The sequence below is a fragment of the Cetorhinus maximus genome, unplaced genomic scaffold, assembly GCF_964194155.1.
Source record: "Cetorhinus maximus unplaced genomic scaffold, sCetMax3.hap1.1 HAP1_SCAFFOLD_966, whole genome shotgun sequence".
NCBI lineage: Eukaryota > Metazoa > Chordata > Chondrichthyes > Lamniformes > Cetorhinidae > Cetorhinus > Cetorhinus maximus.
In genome coordinates, this window is record NW_027596908.1 from 1 (window position 1) to 24,588 (window position 24,588).

Here is a 24,588-nt window from a genome sequence, read left to right on the forward strand (position 1 = left end):
TCCCCCCTTCTCCTCCCCCTCCCCCCTTCTCCTCCCCCTCCCCCCTTCTCCTCCCCCTCCCCCCTTCTCCTCCCCTCCCCCTCCCCCCTCCCCCTCTCCCCCTCCCCCTCCCCCTCCCCCTCCCCCCTCCCCCTCCCCCTCCCCCCTCCCTCCCCCTCCCCCCTCCTCCTCCCCCTCCCCCCTCCTCCTCCCCCTCCCCCCTCCTCCCTCCCCCTCCCCCTCCTCCTCCCCCTCCCCCCTTCTCCTCCCCCTCCCCCCTTCTCCTCCCCCCCCCTTCTCCCTCCCCCCTCCCCCTCTCCCTCCCCCCCCCCCCTTCTCCTCCCCCCTCCCCCTTCTCCTCCCCCCTCCCCCTCCCCCTTCCCCTCCCCCCTCCTCCTCCCCCCTCCCCCTCCCCCCTCCCCCCTTCTCCTCCCCCTCCCCCCTTCTCCTCCCCCTCCCCCCTTCTCCTCCCCCTCCCCCCTTCTCCCTCCCCCTCCCCCCTTTCTCCTCCCCCTCCCCCCTTTCTCCTTCCCTCCCCCTTTCTCCTTCCCCCCCACCCTCTCTCTCTCTTCCTCTTCCTCCCCCCCTCTCTTCCTCCTCCTCCCCCCCCTCTCTTCCTCCTCCTCCCCCCCTCTCTTCCTCCTCCTCCTCCCCCCCTCTCTCTTCCTCCTCCTCCTCCCCCCCCTCTCTCTTCCTCCTCCTCCTCCCCCCCTCTCTCTTCCTCCTCCTCCTCCCCCCCTCTCTCTTCCTCCTCCTCCTCCCCCCCTCTCTCTTCCTCCTCCTCTTCCCCTGGTGAGGAGTCTGGTTTTTCTTTCCAAATATCACAGAATTGCCATTGTGTAGAAGCATGCCATTCGGCCCACCGTCTCGACTGGTTCTCTAAGCATTTTAACTTGGGTTATTGGGGAGTCAAGGGCAGGAAGGTTGAGGATCATCAGATCAGCCCTGGTCTCATTGAATGGCCAATGGGCCAAGTGGCCTGCTTCTGCTCCGCCGTCTCACAGTCTGACTTACTGACAATCCCCTGCCTTTCCCCCCTACCCCTGAACGCTATCTAAATAGAAACAATCATCCACTGCCCTTACGAATGCCTCGATTGAACCTGCCTCCACCACACTTCCAGGCCGTGCATTCCAGACCCCAACCACTCGCTGTGTGAAAAAGTTTCTCACCTCGCGTTTGCTTCTTTCGCAAAACACTTCAAGTCTGTGCCCTCTGGTTCTCAATCTGTTTACGAGCATGAACAGCTTCTCCCTATCTACTCTGTCCAGCCCCCCTCATGATTTTGAAAACTTCTATCAAATCTCCTCTTAGCCCTTTTCTCTCCAAGGAGAACAGTCCCAAACTCTCCAATCTATCCTCAGAGCTGAAGTTTCTCATCCCTGGAACCATTCTTGTAAACCTCTTCTGCTCTCTCTCCAACGTGTTCACATCCTTCCTATAATGTGGTGCCCAGAACTGTGCACAATACTCCAGCTGAGGTCTAATGAGCGTCTTATATAAATTCAGCATAACCTCCCTGCTCTTGTACTCTATGTCCCTATTAATAAAGCCCAAGGTACTATATGCTTTATTAACTGCTCTCTCCACCTGTCCTCCCACCTTTGATGACTTATGTACATATACACTCAGGTGTCTCTGCTCCTGCACACCTTTTAGAATAGTATCCTTTATTTTATACTCTCTCCACGTTCTTTGCACCAAAATGTATCACCTCACACTTCATCTGCCACCTATCTGCCCACTCCAATGCGTCAACGTCCTTTTGAAGTTCTAAATATATGTTTAACTTGCTGCATCTTTGGTTCCCTCGTGTTGGTAACTAGTTTTTTTTTTAAAAGTTGAAATGGAAGTTAATTTTTGCGGACCTGAATTTTCCCACACTTACAAAATGGCCACCATAACGACCTCTCCCTATCCTTTTCCACCTAAAAATCTGGTCAACATCTACCTTCACTTTATTAATCATTTCTTAATTCATGACAAAGGAATAATTATGAACCCGTCACATTTTTCCCAGCCTATGAAAGCCCAACGCAAATTGTCAGTGACTAATTAATATCAATTTCACTTCACGAAAACACCATTCATTTTAAAAAATTTATATTTGCATTTTCCCAGCTGCAGTTATTTTTGAGAAAAAATGTTCCAGGCCTTGGCCAGTAACTCCAAGTAAAAAGAGAAAGTTTTATTTTCTTCCTTCCGATTAACTATTATCATCTTCCTTCTCATTAACAAACTACTACATTTGGAGCAGATTTCTCATATATATTACTTAAAACTATTAATAATCTTTGCATTGTTCCCCACACGATGGCAACACCAACAAGGCAACAGTTATTTATGTCAACCATTGGTCAAGAACAATTGAATTTACATGTGAACGTTAATTATTATTGATAATTTAAGTTAAAGTGCAAGGGTAAAGGGGATTCCAAGGATCAAATGAGACTTTGAATTAACCTCGTGTTCACATTTTTCACACCACCTGCAACCAGGTTGCAGACGGTTCAATGATCTCCCAAGAGTGGCGGCGGGGGGCTTCGGTCATATTTTAAGAATAAAACCTTCAAATAGGTCAATAATTGTGAAGTCTTGAAAGAGTAAATAAGGAGAAACTGCTTCCAGTTGCAGGTTTAAAAAGGTAACTGGCAAAATATCCAGAGGTCTCATGTTGTGATCTGGAATGCACTGCCTGAAAGGATGAGGGAACAGGTTCAATAGTAACTTTCAAAAATAGAATACTCAAAAGGTGGGAGGGAGAGAAAGATAATTACGCAGGGATAAGGAGGAAAGTGCAGACACTTTATCCAATTAGTCCAATCCAACTGACTATTTTGATCCTGAATTTGTCTGAACTGAACAACCATTAAACAAATGGGCGCTGTCAGGCCTACCCAGGCACAAGGGGTGAACAGGGATTTGCTGGCAAATTTGGGACCAGGGCCCATCAGCCAGCAAACCTCTCACTGAAGGGCAGCCACGTGGGTGATGGATAGAAGGGCAGGGAGATCCTATCAAATAACCACACCCTTTCAGGAGAGGAGGAAGAAAACTGGGTTGCAGGTCCAACAAGAGACTGCATCGACATGCCCAGGGTATTTTGATACTGAACCATCATATCAAAGAGGCCCCAGTATACAATGCACTATATTGGAAGCAGATAAAAGCTCAGTGCAAATTACCCGCTTACCTTTGGGTGTTGCATCATCCACCATGATCAGGCGTTTCCCCACCTCAGTTGCATTGTTACAGGCGAGGACAACCAGCAGAAACCAGGAGGACTTCTCACGGATGGTGGGCAGACTTCATCCTTTAGTTCAACTGCAGCATCACATCACTGGTCTCCTCAATTCCGATATCAGACGGTGTGTGGCAATGCCCAAAAAATGGAGCAAGATGATGGAAATACAGTCAAGTCTTCACTCACCGTGAGCTCCCAGCACTCTGGTCAAGCTGTCCAAATGCTCAATCTCGCCCATTGAAAAGACAGCTTTGGCATTCTCAAGCAGCAGGGCCTGCCTTGAGAAAATGGTGCAACATTCCCAACGAATCAGGCCAAGAGCAGAGAATCCATACCACCTGAATAACAGAAGTGTTGCAGAGCACACAAGGGGAGCTGAGGAAGGTCCTACCTTTGCTGGGATCGTGGAATTCAGCCAGGGCAACAGTGTTGATTCAATGGGTCTCACCACTGGACCAGAGTGTGGGACCAGAAACAAAAATTAGCCTCCCGCCCTGATCCGTGTCCAGTCAACCACTCCACCACCCCACTATTGGAAAATAAATAGGTTAATGCAGTGTGAGGACAGGTTCCAGAAGAGATATCCAGTGTGTCTGCTGAGTACTGGCAGGGACCAGTTCCCCAAAGCAGCCAACATTAGGCAAGTGAGCAAACCAGGGATGTGGAAACCCCCCCAACCAACTGAGAACCAGCTGTAGAGCATCTGAGTGTTCTCCAAGTGTGGGGGCCACCTTACTGCCAAGAGCAATCCTAAATCCAGAATTGGGAAGGCAGCATCTGGGTCACCACATAAATGCCACTCCTCTTTTCCTTCCTCCCTCCTAGTTTGCTTCAAATGAAAACCCTCGACAGAGAGCCCCCAGAACAAAAAATAAAGAATCACACTGCACCCCAAGTTCGTTTGTTTTTTTTATTAATAATATAGTAATGTGTTGAAAATTCCTCAGCAACTCAGTATACAACATTGTCACCTGGGCCAGCTACCATTGCTAGACACAGGAAAAACTTCAGTTAGGCTCACCCACAAAACCTTTCAAATGGGGTGAAAATTAACAATGGAGGACGTGGGACATTGCCCAGGGCAAGCCTATAGATCGCTGTTTGTAAATGGTTTCTGCTTTACTACCAGGTCTCCATACCGCTAACTCAAGAGCCTGTTCTCACTCTTCGGAACAGGCATCAAGCACTAGAAGCTACGCAACGCAGGACATAACTTAACCCCTGGAGTTTAGAAGAACGAGGGGTGATCTCATTGAAACAGGTAAAATTCTCAGAGGGTTTGACAGGGTAGATGCTGTGAGGCTGTTTACCTCACTCCCCGGTTGGAGAGTCCAAAACTAGGGGGTCACAGTCTCAGGATAAAGGGACGGCCATTTTGGGCTGAGATGAGGAGAACTTTCTTCACTCAGAGGGTGGTGAATCTTTTGAATACGCTACCCCAGGGAGCTGTGGATGCTCCGTCGTTGATTATATTCAAGGCTAGGATGGATAGATTTTCAGGCACTAAGGGATAGGGCGGGAAAGTGGAGTTGAGGTCAAAGATCTGCCATATTTTATTGGCTGGCAGAGGAGGCTGGTGGAGCTGAATAACCTCCTCCAGCTCCTGTTCCTTATGTTCCCTCAGTGGCAAAGGTTCCAACTTAAATGTTTGTACCATTCCAGACCCACAACTTAAATCCTGCAGCTGCCCCACCCCCCCCACTCAAAAAGGTTTGATTTAAAAACTTGCCATAAATCTACAGACCTGTCCTAAAATCCTCTCACCCTGTCCCTCCAAGACCCCTAGACAGACATAAATATATTACAAACAAGTTCGAGAACTCCAGTGTTGTTGAAAAGCAATGGGGAGGGGAAAATAAAATCACCTGCCCATTTTAAAATTGATGGGAGTTCCACACTGAGATCCATTCAGAAGCGTTTTTTTTTAAACAATCGGATCCCAGACAGCGTGTTGGCAAAGGATTTCTTTATCGTCTGTCCTTGGGTTCCAATCTTGGGTTAAAATTTCTTCTGCTTAGATGGTGGCCTGCAAACAAGGAGTCAAATATCACTCTCTGAATCAGTCTACTGTCACCTATAAACACAGCCACCTCAGCAAGCAATTATTCAATACACAGATCCTCAGAACAGATTCAGAGAAAGGCAACAGCTTAAAATAAGGTGATATGAGAGAGAAAGAGAGAGAGTGCACATGCACCTGGTATCCATAAGAAAATCAGGCAAAATCCCCTTAAAAGATACCGAATGACAACAAAAAGACAACAGGCTGTCAGCCTCTGTGCAGAGATGAACACGGAAAACTCTCCAGCTAAGAACGGCCTGGTGTATACCAAGCGCAAGATACCAGGCTAGAAGCGACAGTGAAGACTGGGGTAGGGGGGCGGGGTCCCAGTCAGTCACTAACCACTTGTCTCCTTCTCCAATTTGTCTCACCCCTCTTGTTCTGAAGCAATGAGTGTTGGGTTTGATAGGACCCAATGACGACGAGTCTCTCACACACACTAGATTGCTCGATTGGCACCCCATCTACCACCTTCAACATTCACTCCCTCCACCACCAGCCCACAGCTGAAGCAACGTGTACCATCCACAAGTTGCACTGCAGGAATTCACCAAGGTTCATTCGACAGCACAAAGGGATGGGGTGAGAAAGTGGAGCAGCCAAAGGTCAGCCAGATTTTATTGGCTGGCAGACCGAATGGCCTTGTCCAGCTCCTGTTCCTTACATTCTTTTCCCAAATCCACGACTTCTACCATCGAGAAGGACAAGGGCAGCAGACACATGGGGAACACCACCACCTGGAAGTTCCCCTCCAAGCCACTCACCATCCCGACTTGGAAATATATCGGCCGTTCCTTCACTGTCGCTGGGTCAAGATCCTGGAACTCCCTCCCTAACAGCACTGTGGGTGTACCTACACCACAGGGACTGCAGCGGCTCAAGAAGGCAGCTCACCCACCACCTTCTCAAGGGGCAATTAGGGATGGGCAACAAACACCAGCCTAGCCAGTGACACCCACATCCCGTGTCAGGCTATGGGATTTTGTAATGAGTACAGGCTGGGAAGACCTGCTATAATCACCAGTGGGAGACACTGAATAGTGATCATGAGCAGAACTATAGCAGATTCTCTCTCCAATACTCAGGGCACCAGCACTAGCTAGGGCACATGCACAAATGAAGTAGACACCCCCCCCATCTCCCACCTCCAACTCATGTCATCTTTGCAGATTGACTCAATATCTGGGTATGTCAGGACACAGCTACGACAGGTCTCTTTAAGGTTTGGGTCACATGGATTTCAGATGCAAACAGACAGCAAAACATATCCCCCAACACATTCTCTCTGCCTCCCCCCTCCCTTCTAGGCATACATGGCACAGCCACATTCTCATGTCTCTGCAAAGGATCACAATAGAAGTGTTTGCTGCTTCTTCTGCAGGTAGGACAGTGTCTCAGTTCAAACCAACCTCGATCATGTTTTCAAACCTTGGGTCAGCACTCTCGACTGAGACAGAAGGTTGTGGGTTGAAGTCCCACTCCAGGGACTCGAGCACAGAACTGCTGACTAAGGGAGTGGCGAGGCAGCCTGTGGGAGGCACCAGCCATTTTTTTTGGACAAGGCACGAGAACCAATGGGGCCCTGTCCCTTCGTCTGGACTGTGAAAGATCTCCCGGCCGCTATTTAGAAGTGGGAGGGGTAGATGTCAGAGAAAATAGCTCTCCGCAGCATCCCGCGCCCCATATACATACATCCCTCAAAAAAACAGAACATCTGGGTCACGATCACTAAAGCAAATGAACTGGGTCATCGTCATGTTGCTGGGTAGGAGCTGCCTATGCACAATTTGACTGTCACATTTCCTTAACAGTGACCTACATCGATCGCTCGTTCGAGGTCATGAAAGACCCCACGGAAATGCAAGTGTTTCTTTTACACCCATTGAGATAGCCAACCCCTGTGATCAATATGTTTGCGTTCTCTCCTGTGAGATCTGACTGTCAGCTAGCAAAGTCACCAGTCGTTCATTCTCAATAATCACCAAACCTGATGTTTATTGTCTGGAGCGCTTTGGTCAAAAAGTTCCCAAAGTATGCCAAGTGTGAATGTTTCAGTTGTCAGTGTTTTATTGGTCTAAGTTACCCGCTATCGCATTCATTTAAAAATAATCCCCACTGTACCAGGTGGTGGAAGGCAGTACACCCTGCTTCCATTTAATTCGCTTGGATTTCCTAGGAATTGTGTTACAGAAATGGGTGAATGAAGTTGATAAAGCGGTTTAAAAAGCCTATGGGATCCTTAGCGGTTAAAAAAGCCTATGGGATCCTTAGCGGTTAAAAAAGCCTATGGGATCCTTAGCGGTTAAAAAAGCCTATGGGATCCTTAGCGGTTAAAAAAGCCTATGGGATCCTTACCTTCATAAATAGGTACAATGACAAGAAACATAGCAGCACAGAAGGTTAAGGGGAGATCTGATATTCAAAATTGAGGCATTTTGATAAAAGTATGGATAAACTGTTTCATTTGGCAAGTATGCTGGTCACCAGAAGCCATCTATTCAAAATCATTAGCGAATAAAACGGAGAAGGAAATGATATAATAGGATCTGGAGTGCTCTACTGAAAGGGTGGTAGAAGCACATTCCACACTGTCCTGCAAAGGCCAGTTGGACAGATGCCTGAAGAGGACTTACAGTTTGCAAGGTCTGGGGAAGAAAGCCTGGGTATGGGATTAAACTAGACAACTTTCAAAAGGCACAATGGGCTGAATGGCCTCCTCCTGTGCTATATGATTCTATGAAGATCATAAAAAGATAGCCCCCCACGAGCCTACACCCACTTCAATTGCGGTGCAATTCTTTGCCAAGCACTCCACGATGGATCTGAAAACGCCAAAAGGGGGTGACAGTGGTTGGATCTCACCGCAAGAATTCGCCAAGGCTCCTTCAACAGCACCTTCCAAACCCACGACCACTACCATCTAGAAGGACAAGGGCAGCAGATGGAAGTTCCCCTCCAAGTCACACACCATCCTGACTTGGAAATATATCACCGTTCCTTCACTGTCGCTGGGTCAAAATCCTGGAACTCCCTCCCTAACAGCACTGTGGATGTACCTACACCACATGGACTGCAGCGGCTCAAAAAGGCAGCTCACCCCCACCTTCTCAAGAGGTAATTAGGGTTGGGCAATAAATGCTGGCCCAGCCAGCGACGCCCGCATCCCGTGAATGAATAAACAAAAAAAATTCAACACATCTCCATCAGGACCAGGAAGAGGCCATTCAGCCCCTCTGGCCCTTTCCACCATTCAATCAGTTCACAGTTGATCTATAGATGACCCCATACACCCTTCAGTTCACAACCTAGGTACACAAGTTTAGGAAAATGAGAGGTGATCTTATTGAAACATAAGAGATCCTGAGATAGTGGGAGGATGTTCCCACTTCTGTGGGAGACTAGAACTAGGGGGACACAGTTTAAAAGACAGAGAGGAAGAGAATTTTTCTCTCTCAATGGGTCTTCACTCTGTGGAATTCTCTTCCCCACAGAGCAGTGGGGGGCTGGGTCATTGAATATATTCAAGGCTGAGTTAGACAGATTTTTGATATAGACAAGGGACTCAAGGATTATGGGCAGGGAGGGTGCAGACGGCAAAGTGGAGTGGAGACACAATCAGATCAGCCATGAACTTATTGAATGGTGGAGCAGACTCAAAGGGCTGAATGGCCTACTGCTCCCAAGTCCTATGCTCCTATGAACAGGTGGGAACATACTACACCCAAGTTAGAACCCACTCAACACAGACTAAAACTGCGGTGAGTGCTTATTAGATGCATCCTCTCAACATGGGGACATTCCCCACTTCACTTCTGAAAGAAAGAGGCGCTCCCCACCATTCCTTCAGAGCCTTTCACTACCTTATGACCAAAGTGAAGCACGGTCACTGACGTAACATACGAAACGCAATCCTGTTCAGCACGAACTAGAGGGGAACTGACTGACCCACCCACCCACCCAATGACCGAAGAGGTTGTCAATTAGTATCCATGGGCAGGGAACATTCCCCTTTCCCCAGTGAGGCAGGAGTTATTTAATGACACACACACACCTGTACATTCCTACAACGACAGCATGGTCTCTCTCATAGGGCTCCAACGTTAACTGTTCCTGGGGCTTCATGTTCTCCTGTTGCATCTTCTTCACCTCTGCTGCAAACACGGCCTCAGGGGCTGCGGTGGAGTCAATGCAGTTTGCCTGTAGGGATAAACACACACACACAGACGTTAGGTCAACTACAAGGCCTGTGCACTACCTCAGGCTTCCTACAGAGACTCATACAGATAAATCCTGTCTGTGGGCACAAGTTCACCAGATGCCATCCCTGGCTATACTATCTACTCAAAAATCTATACAACCACGCACCCCCCCAGAAATGTTCAAATCAACAAGCAACAGTCATGAGATGCAAAAGGGAGAACTTTATCCAAATCAATTCAAAACACATTAACATTCCCATATCTACCTTTGGTGGGATTCAGGGAGGGTCTATGTGGGGGTGGGGGAGGAGGGGGGAATGTGCTCCCCCATACACCTCAGCACAGGCAGCATCATTCAAACTCCCCAACCCTTACAGACATGGAGGAGGAGGAGGAGCTGGGCACCAGGCTCACCTTAATGGAGATGACAAAGTGACCACCCACTTTGAGAAAATGGTGTGCGTTCAGTGCCACAATCCTGCCCTGGTCTGGCTGCGCCACATCTGCAAAAATCACATCCACCATTCCTGTGGAAAAAGCAGAAAACATGAGTACAAGGGGGCGGGGGGTAACTGGGAGCAGCTGTGGGCAGCACATATTAATAGGAACTGATAGCGGTCTCCTACTGTCCTTAACGCCGGGCACACAGAGGTTAGGAGGGTTTCCCCCCGTGGTCTCCGCTCACTAACAGGCTTCTCTTGTACCCATCATCATCTGGGTCCCCAATCTGCACAGGGGCCAATAGCACAGATCGTCTGAGGTTGAGCTACTCGCTGTTCCCTGAGCTGCTCCCTCTTCCCCGAGGACGAGCTGCTCCCTCTTCCCCGAGGACGAGCTGCTCCCTCTTCCCCGAGGACGAGCTGCTCCCTCTTCCCCGAGGACGAGCTGCTCCCTCTTCCCCGAGGACGAGCTGCTCCCTCTTCCCCGAGGACGAGCTGCTCCCTCTTCCCCGAGGACGAGCTGCTCCCTCTTCCCCGAGGACGAGCTGCTCCCTCTTCCCCGAGGACGAGCTGCTCCCTCTTCCCCGAGGACGAGCTGCTCCCTCTTCCCCGAGGACGAGCTGCTCCCTCTTCCCCGAGGACAGGGGCAGCGCTTTGCCCACATGGAGAGAAGTGAAGTGGACTCTGCCAATTTGGTCCTTGTATTGAGTTAGGTAGAATTTTACATCACAGAAACAGGCCCATTCGGGGAGACAGTGGTGTGGTGGTAATATCACTGGACTAGTAATCCAGAGGGCCCAGCTAATGCTCTGGGGACATGGGTTCAAATCCTACCTCAAAGCTAGTCAGTGATGGTGACCATGACAACTATCATCGATTGTCACAAAAACCCATCGGGTTCACTGATGTCCCTTTAGGGAAGGAAATTGGCCATCCTTACCCGGTCTGGCCTACAGCAATGTGGTTGATTCTTGACTGCCCTCTGGCTTGCTAGGCTATTTCACTCAGTTTAAGAGCAATTAGGGTTAGGCAACAAACACTGGTCTGCTCACACCCCACAGAGAAAGAATCTGCTCCCTGCTGGTGTTCCTGCTCCACACCAGCCTCCTCCCATCCCCTCTCCATCTCACCCCATCCCCATATCCTTCTGTTTCTTTCTCCCTCATGTGTTTATCCAGCTTCCCCCTTAAACACATCGACACGATTCACCTCGACCACTCCCTGTGGGAGCGAGTTCCACATTCTCCCCACTCTCTGGGTAAAGAAGTTTCTCCTGAATTCCCCATTGGGTTTATTAGTGACGATCTTATAATCGATGGCCCCTATATGGACTGTTGCAAATACAATTTACCTGGCGCCTTATTGACAGAGGGAGCCAGGGCTCCACTCGAAGCCAGCCTCAAGGTGAAGCAGTTTGTCCCCCACCCACCAGCACAACCCACTCCATTCCCCCGCATGCCCTGCTCCATTCCCCCACGCCCCAGCACACCCCACTCCATTCCCCCACCCCCCCAGCACATCCCACTCCATTCCCCCACCCCCCCAGCACACCCCCGCTCCATTCCCCCACCCCCCCAGCACACCCCCGCTCCATTCCCCCACCCCCCCAGCACACCCCCGCTCCATTCCCCCACCCCCCCAGCACACCCCCGCTCCATTCCCCCACCCCCCCAGCACACCCCCGCTCCATTCCCCCACCTCCCCAGCACATCCCACTCAATTCCCCCAACCCCCAGCACACCCCCGCTCCATTCCCCCGCACCCCAGCACACCCCGCCCCATTCCCCCACCCTCCAGCACACCCCACCCCATTCCACCCCCCCCAAACACTGTCCCATTCCTCCCCCCTCCCAACACTGTCCCATCCTCCCCTCCCACCAACACTGTCCCATCCCCCCCCAGCCCCAGCTTACCCAGGAGCATGCGGTATTTGTGTGGGTGTCTGGCATCCTCAATGATGGGGATGATGTTTGTCCGTTTCTTGGCCACGTTGATGAGGTCCCGGCCAGACCGGTGAGAGAACTCAACCGCGTAAACCAAGCCCTCCTGTTGTGGAAAGGGAGAGAGAGAGAAAGAGAGAGCGATCAGGCTCTGAAAACCCCTAAACATCAGATCCCAAAATCTCATGCCCCCCCACCCCACAACCCTTCTTCCTACTGGATCCCTAACCCCACCCCACCCCCAACACTACGATGGTCCATGTGCGGGACCCCTCCCAGTCTTAGCCCGACTCATGCAGCATGCGGTTCAAGGTCAAATCTCCTGCTCACTCACGGGTCCCACAATATCCGACACATGAGAGACGGTGGTGCCGGACGCTGCTCCCAGATACAGCACTTTGGCTCCTGGTTTGATGTGAATCTGGTCGATGCCACCAAGGATCGCAGCCGCAAGTTTCGACCGGAAAGGGTTCCAAGCTCTGTACTCGATCTTCGTCTCTGCCTCCTGAAAAAAAAACAACACCATCGGCAGTCAATTCCACACGGAAAACCAAACGTACCCAGCTCTCCTGGGAAACACCATCAGCCGAATTCTCTCTCCATGTCGGCAGCCCCTGACACTACTGGAGCCAGGGCAGAGGAACGGCACCAGCACGATCTTTCCAGCTGTCTCTCCCCCACCCCGCTCCCCACCTCGGTTCCCCTGTTAACCATTGTCCCTCCTCCCCCCACCCCCCCCACCCACAACCCGTTCATTTGTTAGTCATTCCCCCCTCCTCTCCCCATTGGAAATCAGCAGAGGAAGAGGCACAGACACCAGCACAGATCAGCCTCTGAATCCATTGGTAGCTAAGGCGAGGGCCACTTCTTAGGAATTACCCACCTTTCTTCCACCGCACCCACAGGACGTGGCTACTCTCTCCCCTCCGCCGGATCTTTAATGAATCCTCCCCTCTGCGGTGTTTATCCAACAATTCACACCTCCTCTGGACCCATCTTTTGATCCCATTACCAACCCTCTTTTGGTCTGCACCATCATCCAATTGGTCACTCAGTCTCTCATGCCTTGCACCCAATCGCAGATCCTCCCTTGGGTTGTTTTCCCACCTCCCCTCCCTCCATACTCAACTATTAAGTTGTTAAATCTCTCTCAATGAAAAGTCATCAACCCAAAACGTTAACTCTTGTTTCTCTCTCCACAGATGCTGCCAAGACCTGCTGAGCTTTTCCAGCATTTTCTGTTTCTACTTCAGATTTAGAAATGATAATCCAGGACAAAATGAAGTCATTTGGATCAATGTGGATTAATTAAGGAAAGCCAGCACAATTTTTTTCTTTTAAAAAAGAAGGGTAAATTGTGTTTAACCAACTAGCTTGAGCTTTTCTGTTGAGGTAACAGAGAGGGTGGATGAGGTTAATGCGGCTGATGTGGTGTACATGGATTTCCAAAAGACATTTGATAAAGTGCCACATAACAGGCTTGTCAGCAAAGTTAAAATCCATAGAATAAAAGGGACAGTGGCAACACGGGTACAAAGCTGACCGAGTGACAGGACACAAAGTCATGGTGAATGATTGTTTTTCAGACTGGAGGAAGGTTTATATTGGGGTCTCCCAGGGGTTGGGACCAGGACCACTGCTTTTCTTGATGTTTATTGATGATCTAGACTTGGGTGCACAGGGCACAATTTCAAAATTTACAGATGACACAAACTTTGGAAGCATTGTGAACTGTGAGGAGGATAGTGCAGAACTTCAGGAGCACATAAACAGGCTGGTGGAATGGATGTACACGGGGCAGATGAAATTAATGCAGAGAAATGAGAAGTGATTCATTTGGTAGGAAGGACACAGAGACACAATATAGAGGGTGCAATTGTAAAGGGGGTGCAGGTGCAGAGGGACCTGGGGGTACATGTGCATATATCATTGAAGATGGCAGGACAGGTTGAGAGAGCGGTTAATGAAGTATACAGTATCCTGGGCTTTATTAATAGGGGCATAGAGCACAAGAGCAAGGAGGTTATGAAAAGCCTGTTTAAAACACTGGGTCAGCACCAACTGGAATATTGTGTCCAGTTCTGGGCTCTGCACTTTAGGAAGGATGTGAAGGCTTTGCAGAGAGTGTGGAAAAGATTCACGAAAATGGTCCAGGGATGAGGGACTTCAGTTCCGGGGATAGTTTGGGGAAGCTAGGGCTGTTCTCCTTGGTGAAGAGAAGGTTGAGGAGATTTGATCGAGGAGTTCAAAATCATGAGGGGTCCGGGACAGATTCGATTGGGAAAACTGTTCCCATTGGCGGGAAGATTGAGAACCAGAGGGACACAGGTTTAAGGCGATTGGTTAAAAAAAGCAATGGCGACACGAGGAGAAACTTTCTCACAACGAGCGGTTAGGATCTGGGATGTTCCGCCCGAGAGTGTGGGGGAGGCTGATTCAACCGAGGATTTCTAAAGGGAGTTGGATCATTATCAGAAAACAAAAAACATTGAGAGGGTTACGGGGAAAGGGCATCAGCCAAGTTGCTGTTGCAGTGAGGCGGCATGGAGATGATGGGCCGAATGGTGTCCTTCTGAACCGTAACCATTCTATGATTCCAGCATTCTGCTTCTGCCGTCTGTACCGTGTCTAGACAGTCAAACCCCCTTTGGTATGGGGTCATCTCATACACAGAACAATAAAGGGAGTCTCACCTCCACGCCAATCCTCTTCTCCCCGTACACAGACTCTCCTGGAACCATGTTCTTCGTCACCAGAGCATCTTCCTTACCGCGGCAAATGAACACCCCTGAGCGGAGAAGACAGCAGTCAGTCAAGTCAGCCATGGGTCAGAGCACGCGGATCCCAACCCACCCCTTCACCATCTCAGGACGCCCCCTCAGCAGCCGACGAGGTGCCTGCTTCAACTGCAGTCTCGCCCGTAACATAGCAACCAACCCGCGCACAGCAAGATCACACAAAAACACTGACATGATTCCCTGCGAGATATCAGGGCCACTGCTCCCACTTCCTCCATTGGTAAAGGTTCTGTTCTAACCATTCACACCCCCGCTGGATCTATCTTTTCTTCCTTCACCATCATTACTGAACCAACCCCCTACCCCACATTTCCTTCCCTCTGGTGTACCCTGTGAAAACCTGTCACATCTTTTCCATTTCTGATGAAAGGGTCACTGACCCGAAACGTGAACCCTGTTTCCCTCTCCGCAGAGGCTGCCGGACCTGCTGGGTATTTCCAGCACTTTCTGCTTTTATTTCAGATTTCCAGCACCCTCAGCGCTTTTCTCAACGTGATAACAGTCACGGCCGTGGAATTGTGTTCACCCACCTTCGTGTCTGTGTGGCTCCACAGTCACCTTCGCTCCACCTCGGAATCCTCCTCTTCCTCCACGACCTCCTCCCCCTCCTCTCCCACCGCCCCGACCTCGGCCTCCTCCTCCACGGCCGCCAGGGGACCTGAAACCACCACCTATTAGCAACGAGGAATCAGATTCAGTCAAGGAAATCCAAACAACAACTTACTTATAATATCCCAAGACCCTTCGAAAGAGCAATGATCAAAAAGTTCAACACCGAGCCACATAAGGAGGTGTTGGGGACAGGCGAGCAAAAGCTTGGTCAAGAGGTCGATCTTTAAGGAGTGTCTTAAGGGGGTTTGGGAGGGGGGTGGGGGGGGTGGGGGAGGACAACAGAGGGGGTTAGGGAGGGAACTGCCAAGACCTCCAGCGGTCAATGCTCAAGGGAGGTCAGAATTGGAGGAATGCGGAGATCTTGGGAGAGTTGCTTGGGCTGGAGGTGGTTCCAGAGACAGGGAGCTGGTGAGATGAGGCCATGGAGGGATTTGGAAACGAGGGTGAGAATTTTTAAAATGGAGGCGTTGCCAGACAGGTGGTCAGCATAGACAGGTGGTCAGCATAGGCTGGCGGGTAACACGGGGCCGATGGATGAACAGGACTCGGTGCATGTTAGGATACGGTGAGTAAATTTCCCCGAGATTCGGATGAAGTGAAGATTACAGAGGGCGGAAGATGGGAAGCCGGCCGGCCAGGAAAGCATCAAAATAAGAGAGCCTGGAAGTAACAAAGAGACAAATGAGGGTGCCTCCAAGTGCAGGGTGCTCCCTCCCCACCCCAGCACCACACCTCCAACTGTGCGGTGCTCCCCCAGTACTGATTAAAAAAGCATACAGGATAAAGAACACAAGAAATAGGAGGAGGAGTAGACCACATGGCCCACTGAACTTGCCCCACCTTTCAATACCATCATGGCTGATCTTGGGCTTCAACTCCGTTTTCCCCACCCGTTCCCCATATCCCTTAGTTCCCCGAGCCACAAAAATCTATCCATCCCGGCCTTAAATGTACACAACAATGGAGCATCCACAACCCTCTGGGGGTAGAGAACTCCAAAGGTTCACAATCCTTTGTGTGAAGGAATTTCTCCTCATCTCAGTCCCAAATGATCAGCCCCTTATCCTGAGACTGTCTTAGACTCCCCAACCAGTGGAAACAATCTCTCAGCGTCCAGCCCATCAAAGCCCTTCAGAATCTTGTAGGTTTCAACGAGATCATCTCTGACTCTTCCAAATTCCAGACAACATAGACCCAGTTTACTCAGCCTCTCATCATAGGAGAACCCCCTCATCCCGGGGACCAGTCTAGTGAACCTTTGCTGTTCCACCTCCAATGTAAGTGTATCCTTTCTTAAATGTGGAGATCAAAACTGCACACAGTATTCCAATGTGGTCTCACCAAAACCCTGTACAATTGTAGCAAGACTCCTTTATTCTTATACTCCAATCCCCTGCAATAAAGACCAACATGCCAATTGCCAGCTGTACCTGCATGCTAACTTCGAGTTCCTTGTACCAGCACACCCAGGTCTCTCTGAACCTCAACACTTGCAAGTTTCACATCTTAATATTCTGTTTTTCTATTCTTATCAAAGTGAATAACCTCACACTTCCCCACATTATACTCCATCTACCACCTCGTTGCCCACTCACTTAACCTGTCTATATCTCTCTGCAGCCTGCGTCCTCCTCACAGCTGACCTACCACCTATCTTTGTATTGTCAGCAAACTTAAATACGTTACTCTCCATTAATATAACAGGATTTCCCTTTCATAAAACCATGTTGACTTGCTCTAACCACACTTTGCTTTACTAAATGCACTGTCAAGACTTCCTTAATAATAGATTCCAGCATTTTTCCAATGACCAATGTTAGGCTAACTGGCCTGGAGTTCCGTTTTTTCTCCTCCCTTCCGGAAAAGCGGTGTAACATTTGCCAGCTTCCAATTTGATGGGACAGTTCCCGAATCGAGGGAATTTTGGAAAATCATAGCCAGCGCATCCACTATCTCTGCAGCCATCTCTTTTAGTACCCGAGGGTGTAGGTCATCAGGTCCTGAGAATTTGTCGGATTTTAGTCCCTAAAGTTTCACCAATACTTCTTCCCTGGTGATATTAATCACCTTCTTCTCCTCACTCTTTTTAGCCCCCAGGTTACTGTCTATTTCTGGTATGAAACTTGTGTCTTCGATTGTGAAGACATAAAATATTCGTTCAATGCCTCCACCATCATTCCCCGTGGTAATTTCTCACTCTGATTCTAAGGGACCAACGTTCACTTTAGCTACTCTCTTCCATTTTGTATACGTATAAAAGCTCTTACAATCTGTTTTCATATTTATGACTAGTTTACACTCATTCTATTTGTTACATTGTGGTAGGAAGAACATGGACAGACAATACAAAATAAGGGGTGAAATTTTGAAGGGGGTGCAGGAGCAGAAAGACCTGGGTTTATATGTGCATAGATCATAAAAGGTGTCAGGACAGGTGGAGAGCAGTTAATAAAGCATATTGTATCCTGGGCTTTATTAAGAGGGACATACAGTACAAGAGTAAGGAGGTTATGCTGAATTTATATAAGACACTCGTTAGACCTCAGCTGGAGTATTGTGCACAGTTCTGGGCGCCACATTATAGGAAGGATGTGAACACATTGGAGAGAGAGCAGAAGAGGTTTACAAGAATGGTTCCAGGGATGAGAAACTTCAGCTATGTGGAGAGATTGGGACTGTTCTCCTTGGAGAGAAGGCGGCTAAGAGGAGATTTGATAGACATGTTCAAAATCATGAGGGGGCTGGACGGAGTAGATAGGGAGAAGCTGTTCCCACTCGTAAAAGGATCAAGAACGAGAGGGCACAGATTTAAAGTGATTTGCAAAAGGAGCAAATGTGAGGTGAGAATAAACTTGTTCACACGGCGAGTGGTTGGGGTCTGGAATGCACGGCCTGGAAGTGTGGAGGAGGCAGGTTCAATCGAGGCATTCGAGAGGGGATTAGATTATTTGATTAGAAAAAACGTGCGGGGGTACAGGGAAAAGGCAGGGCAATGGCACTAGGTCATAATGCTCATTTGGAGAGTCGGTGTAGACATGATGGGCCGAATGGCCTCCTTCTGTGCCGTTAGAATTCTGAGTTTTTTTTCCCCCCACTTTCTAAAATCAACCTTTTGCTGGTTTCTAAAACACTCCCAATCCTCAATCTCAGTACCAGTGTTTTTTGTTTGCAACATTATAAGCCTCTTTTAATCTAATACTATCCTTAACTTCGAGTAAGCCACGGATGGGTCTCTCTTGCTGAGTTTTTGTTTTTCAATGGAACGTATTTTTGTTGAACCTTTTGAATTGTTTCTTTAAATATTTCCCACTATTCATTTACCTCCACATCTTTCAGTCTGCTTATCCAATGAACATTAGCCTGCTCTCCCCTCATACCTATGTAATTGGCTTTAAGCCTCTTGTTTGTGATTGGAGTATGTCACTTTCAAACTGAACATGGAATTCAATATGGTATTATGATCACTATTTCCCACTCGATCCTTTACCATGACATTGCTAATTAACCCTACTTCATCACACCATACTAGATCCAAGTTGATTAGCTTTATCCCTAGTCGGTTCCACAATGTATTGCTCCAAGAAACGATCACAAGAACATTCTACAATCTCATCTTCTAGACCACTCTTGCCAATTTGATTGTCCTGGTCTATAAGAAGATTAAAGCCCCCCACAATTACTGCACTGTCTTTGGACAGAGAATTAAACAAGAAATTATCGGAACCTGTAACAATGATACAACTACTGTGAGGAGGGCCTAGAAACTACTCCCGCCAGTGTTTTCTGATTCTTGCTATTCCTAATCTCCACCCATACTGATTCTACTTCATCATCTTCAGAGACCAGATCCTTTCTCACTCATGTCCTTCGGTCATCCTTTACTATCAGGGCTACATCTCCTTCTTTGCAATTTTGTCTGTCTTTCCAAGTGCAAAAACAGGCAGGTTTTGCTGAACGTTTACACATCACTCATAAGATCCCAGGCTGGAGGATTGAGGATTGGGAAGGAAGTCAGGGCCTTGGAGAGGATGCGGAGGAGATTTACTGGGATGGTCCCAGGGATAAGACCATAAGACATAGGAGCAGAAATTAGGCCATTCGGCCCATCGAGTCTGCTCCGCCATTCAATCATGGCTGATAAGTTTCTCAACCCCATTCTCCCCGTAACCTTTGATCCCCTTACCAATCAAGAACCTATCTATCTCGGTCTTAAATACACTCAATGACCTGGCCTCCACAGCCTTCTGTGGCAATGAATTCCATAGATTCACCACTCTCTGGCTAAAGAAGTTTCTCCTCATCTCTGTTCTAAAAGGTCTTCCCTTTACTCTGAGGCTGTGCCCTCGGGTCCTAGTCTCTCCTACTAATGGAAACATCTTCCCCACGTCCACTCTATCCAGGCCTTTCAGTATTCTGTAAGTTTCAATCAAATCCCCCCTCATCCTTCTAAACTCCATCGAGTATAGACCCAGAGTCCTCAAACGTTCCTCATATGTTAAGCCTTTCATTCCTGGGATCGTTCTCGTGAACCTCCTCTGGACCCTCTCCAGGGCCCAGCACATCCTTCCTGAGGTACGGGGCCCAAAATTGCTCACAATATTCTAAATGTGGTCTGACCAAAGCCTTATAAAGCCTCTGCTGCACATCTCTGCTTTTATATTCTAGTCCTCTCGAAATAAATGCCAACATTGCATTTGCCTTCCTCACTACCGACTCAACCTGCAAGTTAACCTTAAGAGAATCCTGGACTAGGACTCCCAAGACCCTTTGCACTCCAGATTTCTGAATTCTCTCCCCATTTAGAAAATAGTCTATGCCTCTATTCTTCCTACCAAAGTGCATGACCTCACATTTCCCCACATTGTATTCCATCTGCCACTTCTTTGCCCATTCTCCTAACCTGTCCAAATCCTTCTGCAGCCTCCCCGCCTCCTCAATACTACCTGTCCCTCCACCTATCTTTGTGTCATCTGCAAACTTAGCCAGGATGCCCTCAGTTCCTTCATCTAGATCATTAATGTATAAAGTGAAAAGTTGTGGTCCCAACACTGATCCCTGCGGAACTCCACTAGTCACCGGCCGCCATCCTGAGAAGGACCCCCTTATCCCCACTCTCTGCCTCCTGCCAGACAGCCAACCTTCCGTGGAGAGACTAGAAGAGCTGGGATTGTTCTCCTTAGAGCAGAGAGAGTTAAGGAGGAGATTTACATAAGAAATAGGAGCAGGAATAGGCCATTTGGCCCCTCGGGCCTGCCCGGCCATTTAATAAGGTCATGGTTTATCTGCCCAAGGCCTCAAATCCTCTTTCGCGCCAGCTCCTCACAGCCCTCAGCTCCCCGATATTTCAAAAATCTATCCACCTCCTCTTTAAATACTTTCAGTGATCTAGCCTCCACAACTCTCTGGGGTAGAGAATTCCAGACACTCACTACCCTCTGAGAAGAAATTCCTTCGCATCTCAGTTTTAAATGAGTGTCCCCTTATTCTGTAACTATGTCCCCTAGTTCGAGATACCCCCACTAGTGGAAACATCTTCTCAACATCTGCCCTGTCAAGCCCCCTCAGAATCTTATAGGTTTCAATAAGATCACCCCTCATTCTTCTAAACTCTAATGAATAAAGGCCTAACCTGTTTAGCCGTTCTTGATAAGTCAACCCCTTCATCTCAGGAATCAGCCCAGTGAATCTCTTTTGAACTGTCTGCAATGCCAGTACATCCTTTCTTAAATACAAGGACAAAAACTGTACACAGTGCTCCAGGTGCGGCCTCACCAACACCCTGTACAGTTGTATCAAGACTTCCCTATTTTTAACCTCCAACCCCCAAGCAAGACAGGCCAAAATTCAATTTGCCTTCTTAATTAGTAGCTGCACCTGCACGCTAGCTTTTTGTGTTTCATGCACAAGAACACCCAGATCCCTCTGTGCTGCGCTTTTTTGGAGTCTCTCTCCATTTAAATAATAGTCTCCCTTTTGATTCTTCTTAACAAAAAGCATGCCCTCACACTTTCCTACATTAAACTCCATCTGCCAAGTTTTTGCCCACTCACTCAACCTATCTACATCCCCTTGCAGATTCCTTATGTCCTCATCACAAAAAACCCCTCCCACCTATTTATCTATCATCAGCAAATTTGGATACATTACACTCTGCCCCCTCCTCCGAGTCATTAATATAGATAGTAAATAATTGCTCCTTGTGGCACTCCACTAGTTACCAACCTGAAAAAGACCCATTAATCCCAACTCTCTGTTTTATGTGTGTTAACCAATCCTCGATCCATGCTAATACATTACCCCCAATACCGTGAGCTCCTATCTTGTGCAATAACCTTTTAAAGTGGAACCTTATTGAATGTCTTCTGGAAATCCAAATACACCACATCTACCGGTTCCCCTTTATCATCTCTGCTGGTTATATCCTCAAAGAACGCTAGCAAATTTGTCAAACATGATTTCCCTTTCACAAAACCATGTTGACTCTGTTTGACTGCATTGAGCTTTTCTAAATGTCCTGCTATTTCTTCCTTAATAATGGACTCTAGCATTGTCCAAACGACAGATGTTAGGCTGACTGGCCTATAATTTCCTGCTTGTTGTCTCCCTCCCTTCTTGAACAGGGGCGCCACATATTAGCGGTTTTCCGATCCACTGAGACCCTCCCAAAATCCAGCGAGTTCTGGAATATTTCCACCAATGCCTCCACTATCTCTGCAGCTACTTCCTTCAAAGTCCTTGGATGCAGGCCATCAGGTCCTGACGACTTGTCTGCCTTTAGCCTCACTAGTTTGTCAAATACTTTGTCCTTTGTGATAGAGACTGTTACAAGATTTTCCCTCCCATTAGCTCCTTGCTTATCTGATATCTTTGGGGTGTTTATAGTGTCCTCCACCGTGAAGAGCGATGTAAAATGTTGGTTTAAATTATTTGCCATTTCCCTGTTCCCCATTAACAATTCGCCAGTCGCATCCTCCAAGGGTCCCACGCTCACTTTAGCCACTCTCTTTGAATTGAAGCGTTCAAAATCAGGAGGGGGTTTGGATAGAGTCGATGAGGAGAAAGTGTTTCCAGTGGAAGGAGGGTCGGTAACCAGAGGGACACAGATTGAAGAGAATCGGGAAAAGAACCAGAGGGGGAGAGGCAAGGAGTTTTTTTTTGACACAGCGAGTTGTTGTGATCTGGAAGGCGCTGCCTGAAAGGGCGGTGGAAGTAGATTCAATAGGAACTTTCAAAAGGGGGAACTGGAGAAATACCTGAAAGGGAAAATATGCAGAGCTACACAGGTATGATGGGCTGAATGGCCTCATTCTTTGCCCTAACATTCTTTAGCATGTCTCTGGAATGTTACACACACTGAGCCACAGCTGACAAAGCAGAGTTACCACGGCAGAACATACCTCGACCTCCTCTCCCTCCTCGGTCCCCGAAGCTTCCTCGGTCCCCGAAGCTTCCTCGGTCCCCGAAGCCTCCCCGGCCTCCGAAGCCTCCCCTTCCTCCCCGGCCTCCGAAGCCTCCCCGTCCGCCGAAGCCTCCCCGTCCGCCACGGTCCCCAAAACCTCCCCTTCCACCGCCGTCACCACGTGGACTAAACCCTGCAAAACAAAGCAAAAACACAGAGGGTGAGTGAATGTACAGAGCTGCAGAGGTGGGGGAAGCACTGACAGACTCCATTTTGACAGCACAGTGTGAAATCACAGGACATGCCAAAGACCTTCATGGCCAACGAGGTGCTTATATTGGAGGTGATATCATTGTTGTAACACAGGAAATACAGCAGCCAATTTCGGCACAGCAAGCTCCCATAAACATCGAGACAACAGCACTTCTTCTACAGAGCCGTGGTGCAATTTTGTCCAACCATCTGAGATGGTTGGCTGCCTGATCCAAAGAGAGCAGGAGCAAGAAACCCGAAGTGTGGTAGGCACCCCTCGATACGGGTTAGTCAACCGGTGCAGCTTTATCCACACACCATAAAAGCAAGAGAAACAACTGTTCAAAGAGAACGCTGGGTCAACTCAGGTTGCCGCTTAGCAATAAATAGTTTCCATGTTCAAACACTGTGCCCATCAAACACTCCCAGGACAGGTACAGCACGGGGTTAGATACAGAGTAAAGCTCCCTCTACACTGTCCCCATCAAACACTCCCAGGACAGGTACAGCACGGGGTTAGATACAGAGTAAAGCTCCCTCTACACTGTCCCCATCAAACACTCCCAGGACAGGTACAGCACGGGGTTAGATACAGAGTAAAGCTCCCTCTACACCGTCCCCATCAAACACTCCCAGGACAGGTACAGCACGGGGTTAGATACAGAGTAAAGCTCCCTCTACACCGTCCCCATCAAACACTCCCAGGACAGGTACAGCACGGGGTTAGATACAGAGTAATGCTCCCTCTACACCGTCCCCATCAAACACTCCCAGGACAGGTACAGCACGGGGTTAGATACAGAGTAAAGCTCCCTCTACACCGTCCCCATCAAACACTCCCAGGACAGGTACAGCACGGGGTTAGATACAGAGTAAAGCTCCCTCTACACCGTCCCCATCAAACACTCCCAGGGCAGGTACAGCACGGGGTTAGATACAGAGTAAAACTCCCTCTGCACTGTCCCCATCAAACACTCCCAGGACAGGTACAGCACGGGGTTAGATACAGAGTAAAGCTCCCTCTACACCGTCCCCATCAAACACTCCCAGGACAGGTACAGCACGGGGTTAGATACAGAGTAAAGCTCCCTCTACACCGTCCCCATCAAACACTCCCAGGACAGATACAGCACGGGGTTAGATACAGAGTAAAGCTCCCTCTACACCGTCCCCATCAAACACTCCCAGGACAGGTACAGCACGGGGTTAGATACAGAGTAAAGCTCCCTCTACACTGTCCCCATCAAACACTCCCAGGACAGGTACAGCACGGGGTTAGATACAGAGTAAAGCTCTCTCTAGACCAGTCCCTGGCCTTGGTTCCAGGTTGAAGCCTGGCTGCTGGGTGTTTAGTGGACCTGCCCCTCTCTCTATTTCAGTCCCACCTGGTTTCATGTTGCTGCCGCTGTTATTGTTCCTCTGATTCTCTCCGAGTCGCCACAGTCGCTGCCGGATCAGAAGCAGACACGGCCACACGTGGCCTGATACAAAGGCCCCTGGACTTCCGGTCTTCCGCTGCAGCGCCGCACTGCAGGCTGGGAAGAGGATCTGCACCCTGTGTGCACACCGCCCTCTGCAGCACAGGAGGTTGTACACTCTGTGCGCACCGCCCTCTGGAGAACCGGAGGAGGAACTACACTCTTTGCACTCCGCCCTCTGCAGC

The 24,588-nt window shown here is 49.0% G+C and overlaps 1 protein-coding gene across 1 annotated transcript; it reads right to left on the bottom strand.

Annotated features, from left to right (window-relative positions):
- Window positions 1-4,125: 4,125 nt before the first annotated feature.
- fbl (fibrillarin) lies at window positions 4,126-24,335 on the bottom strand. Its single transcript, XM_078536184.1, has 9 exons — window positions 24,311-24,335; window positions 22,672-22,866; window positions 15,193-15,333; window positions 14,558-14,652; window positions 12,199-12,369; window positions 11,838-11,970; window positions 9,899-10,011; window positions 9,337-9,482; window positions 4,126-5,249 (listed from the first exon to the last, which is right to left on the bottom strand). The coding sequence occupies exons 1-9, from the start codon at window positions 24,318-24,320 to the stop codon at window positions 5,222-5,224; spliced, it is 1,032 nt and encodes a 343-aa protein (XP_078392310.1). The 5' UTR covers window positions 24,321-24,335; the 3' UTR covers window positions 4,126-5,221.
- Window positions 24,336-24,588: the final 253 nt, after the last annotated feature.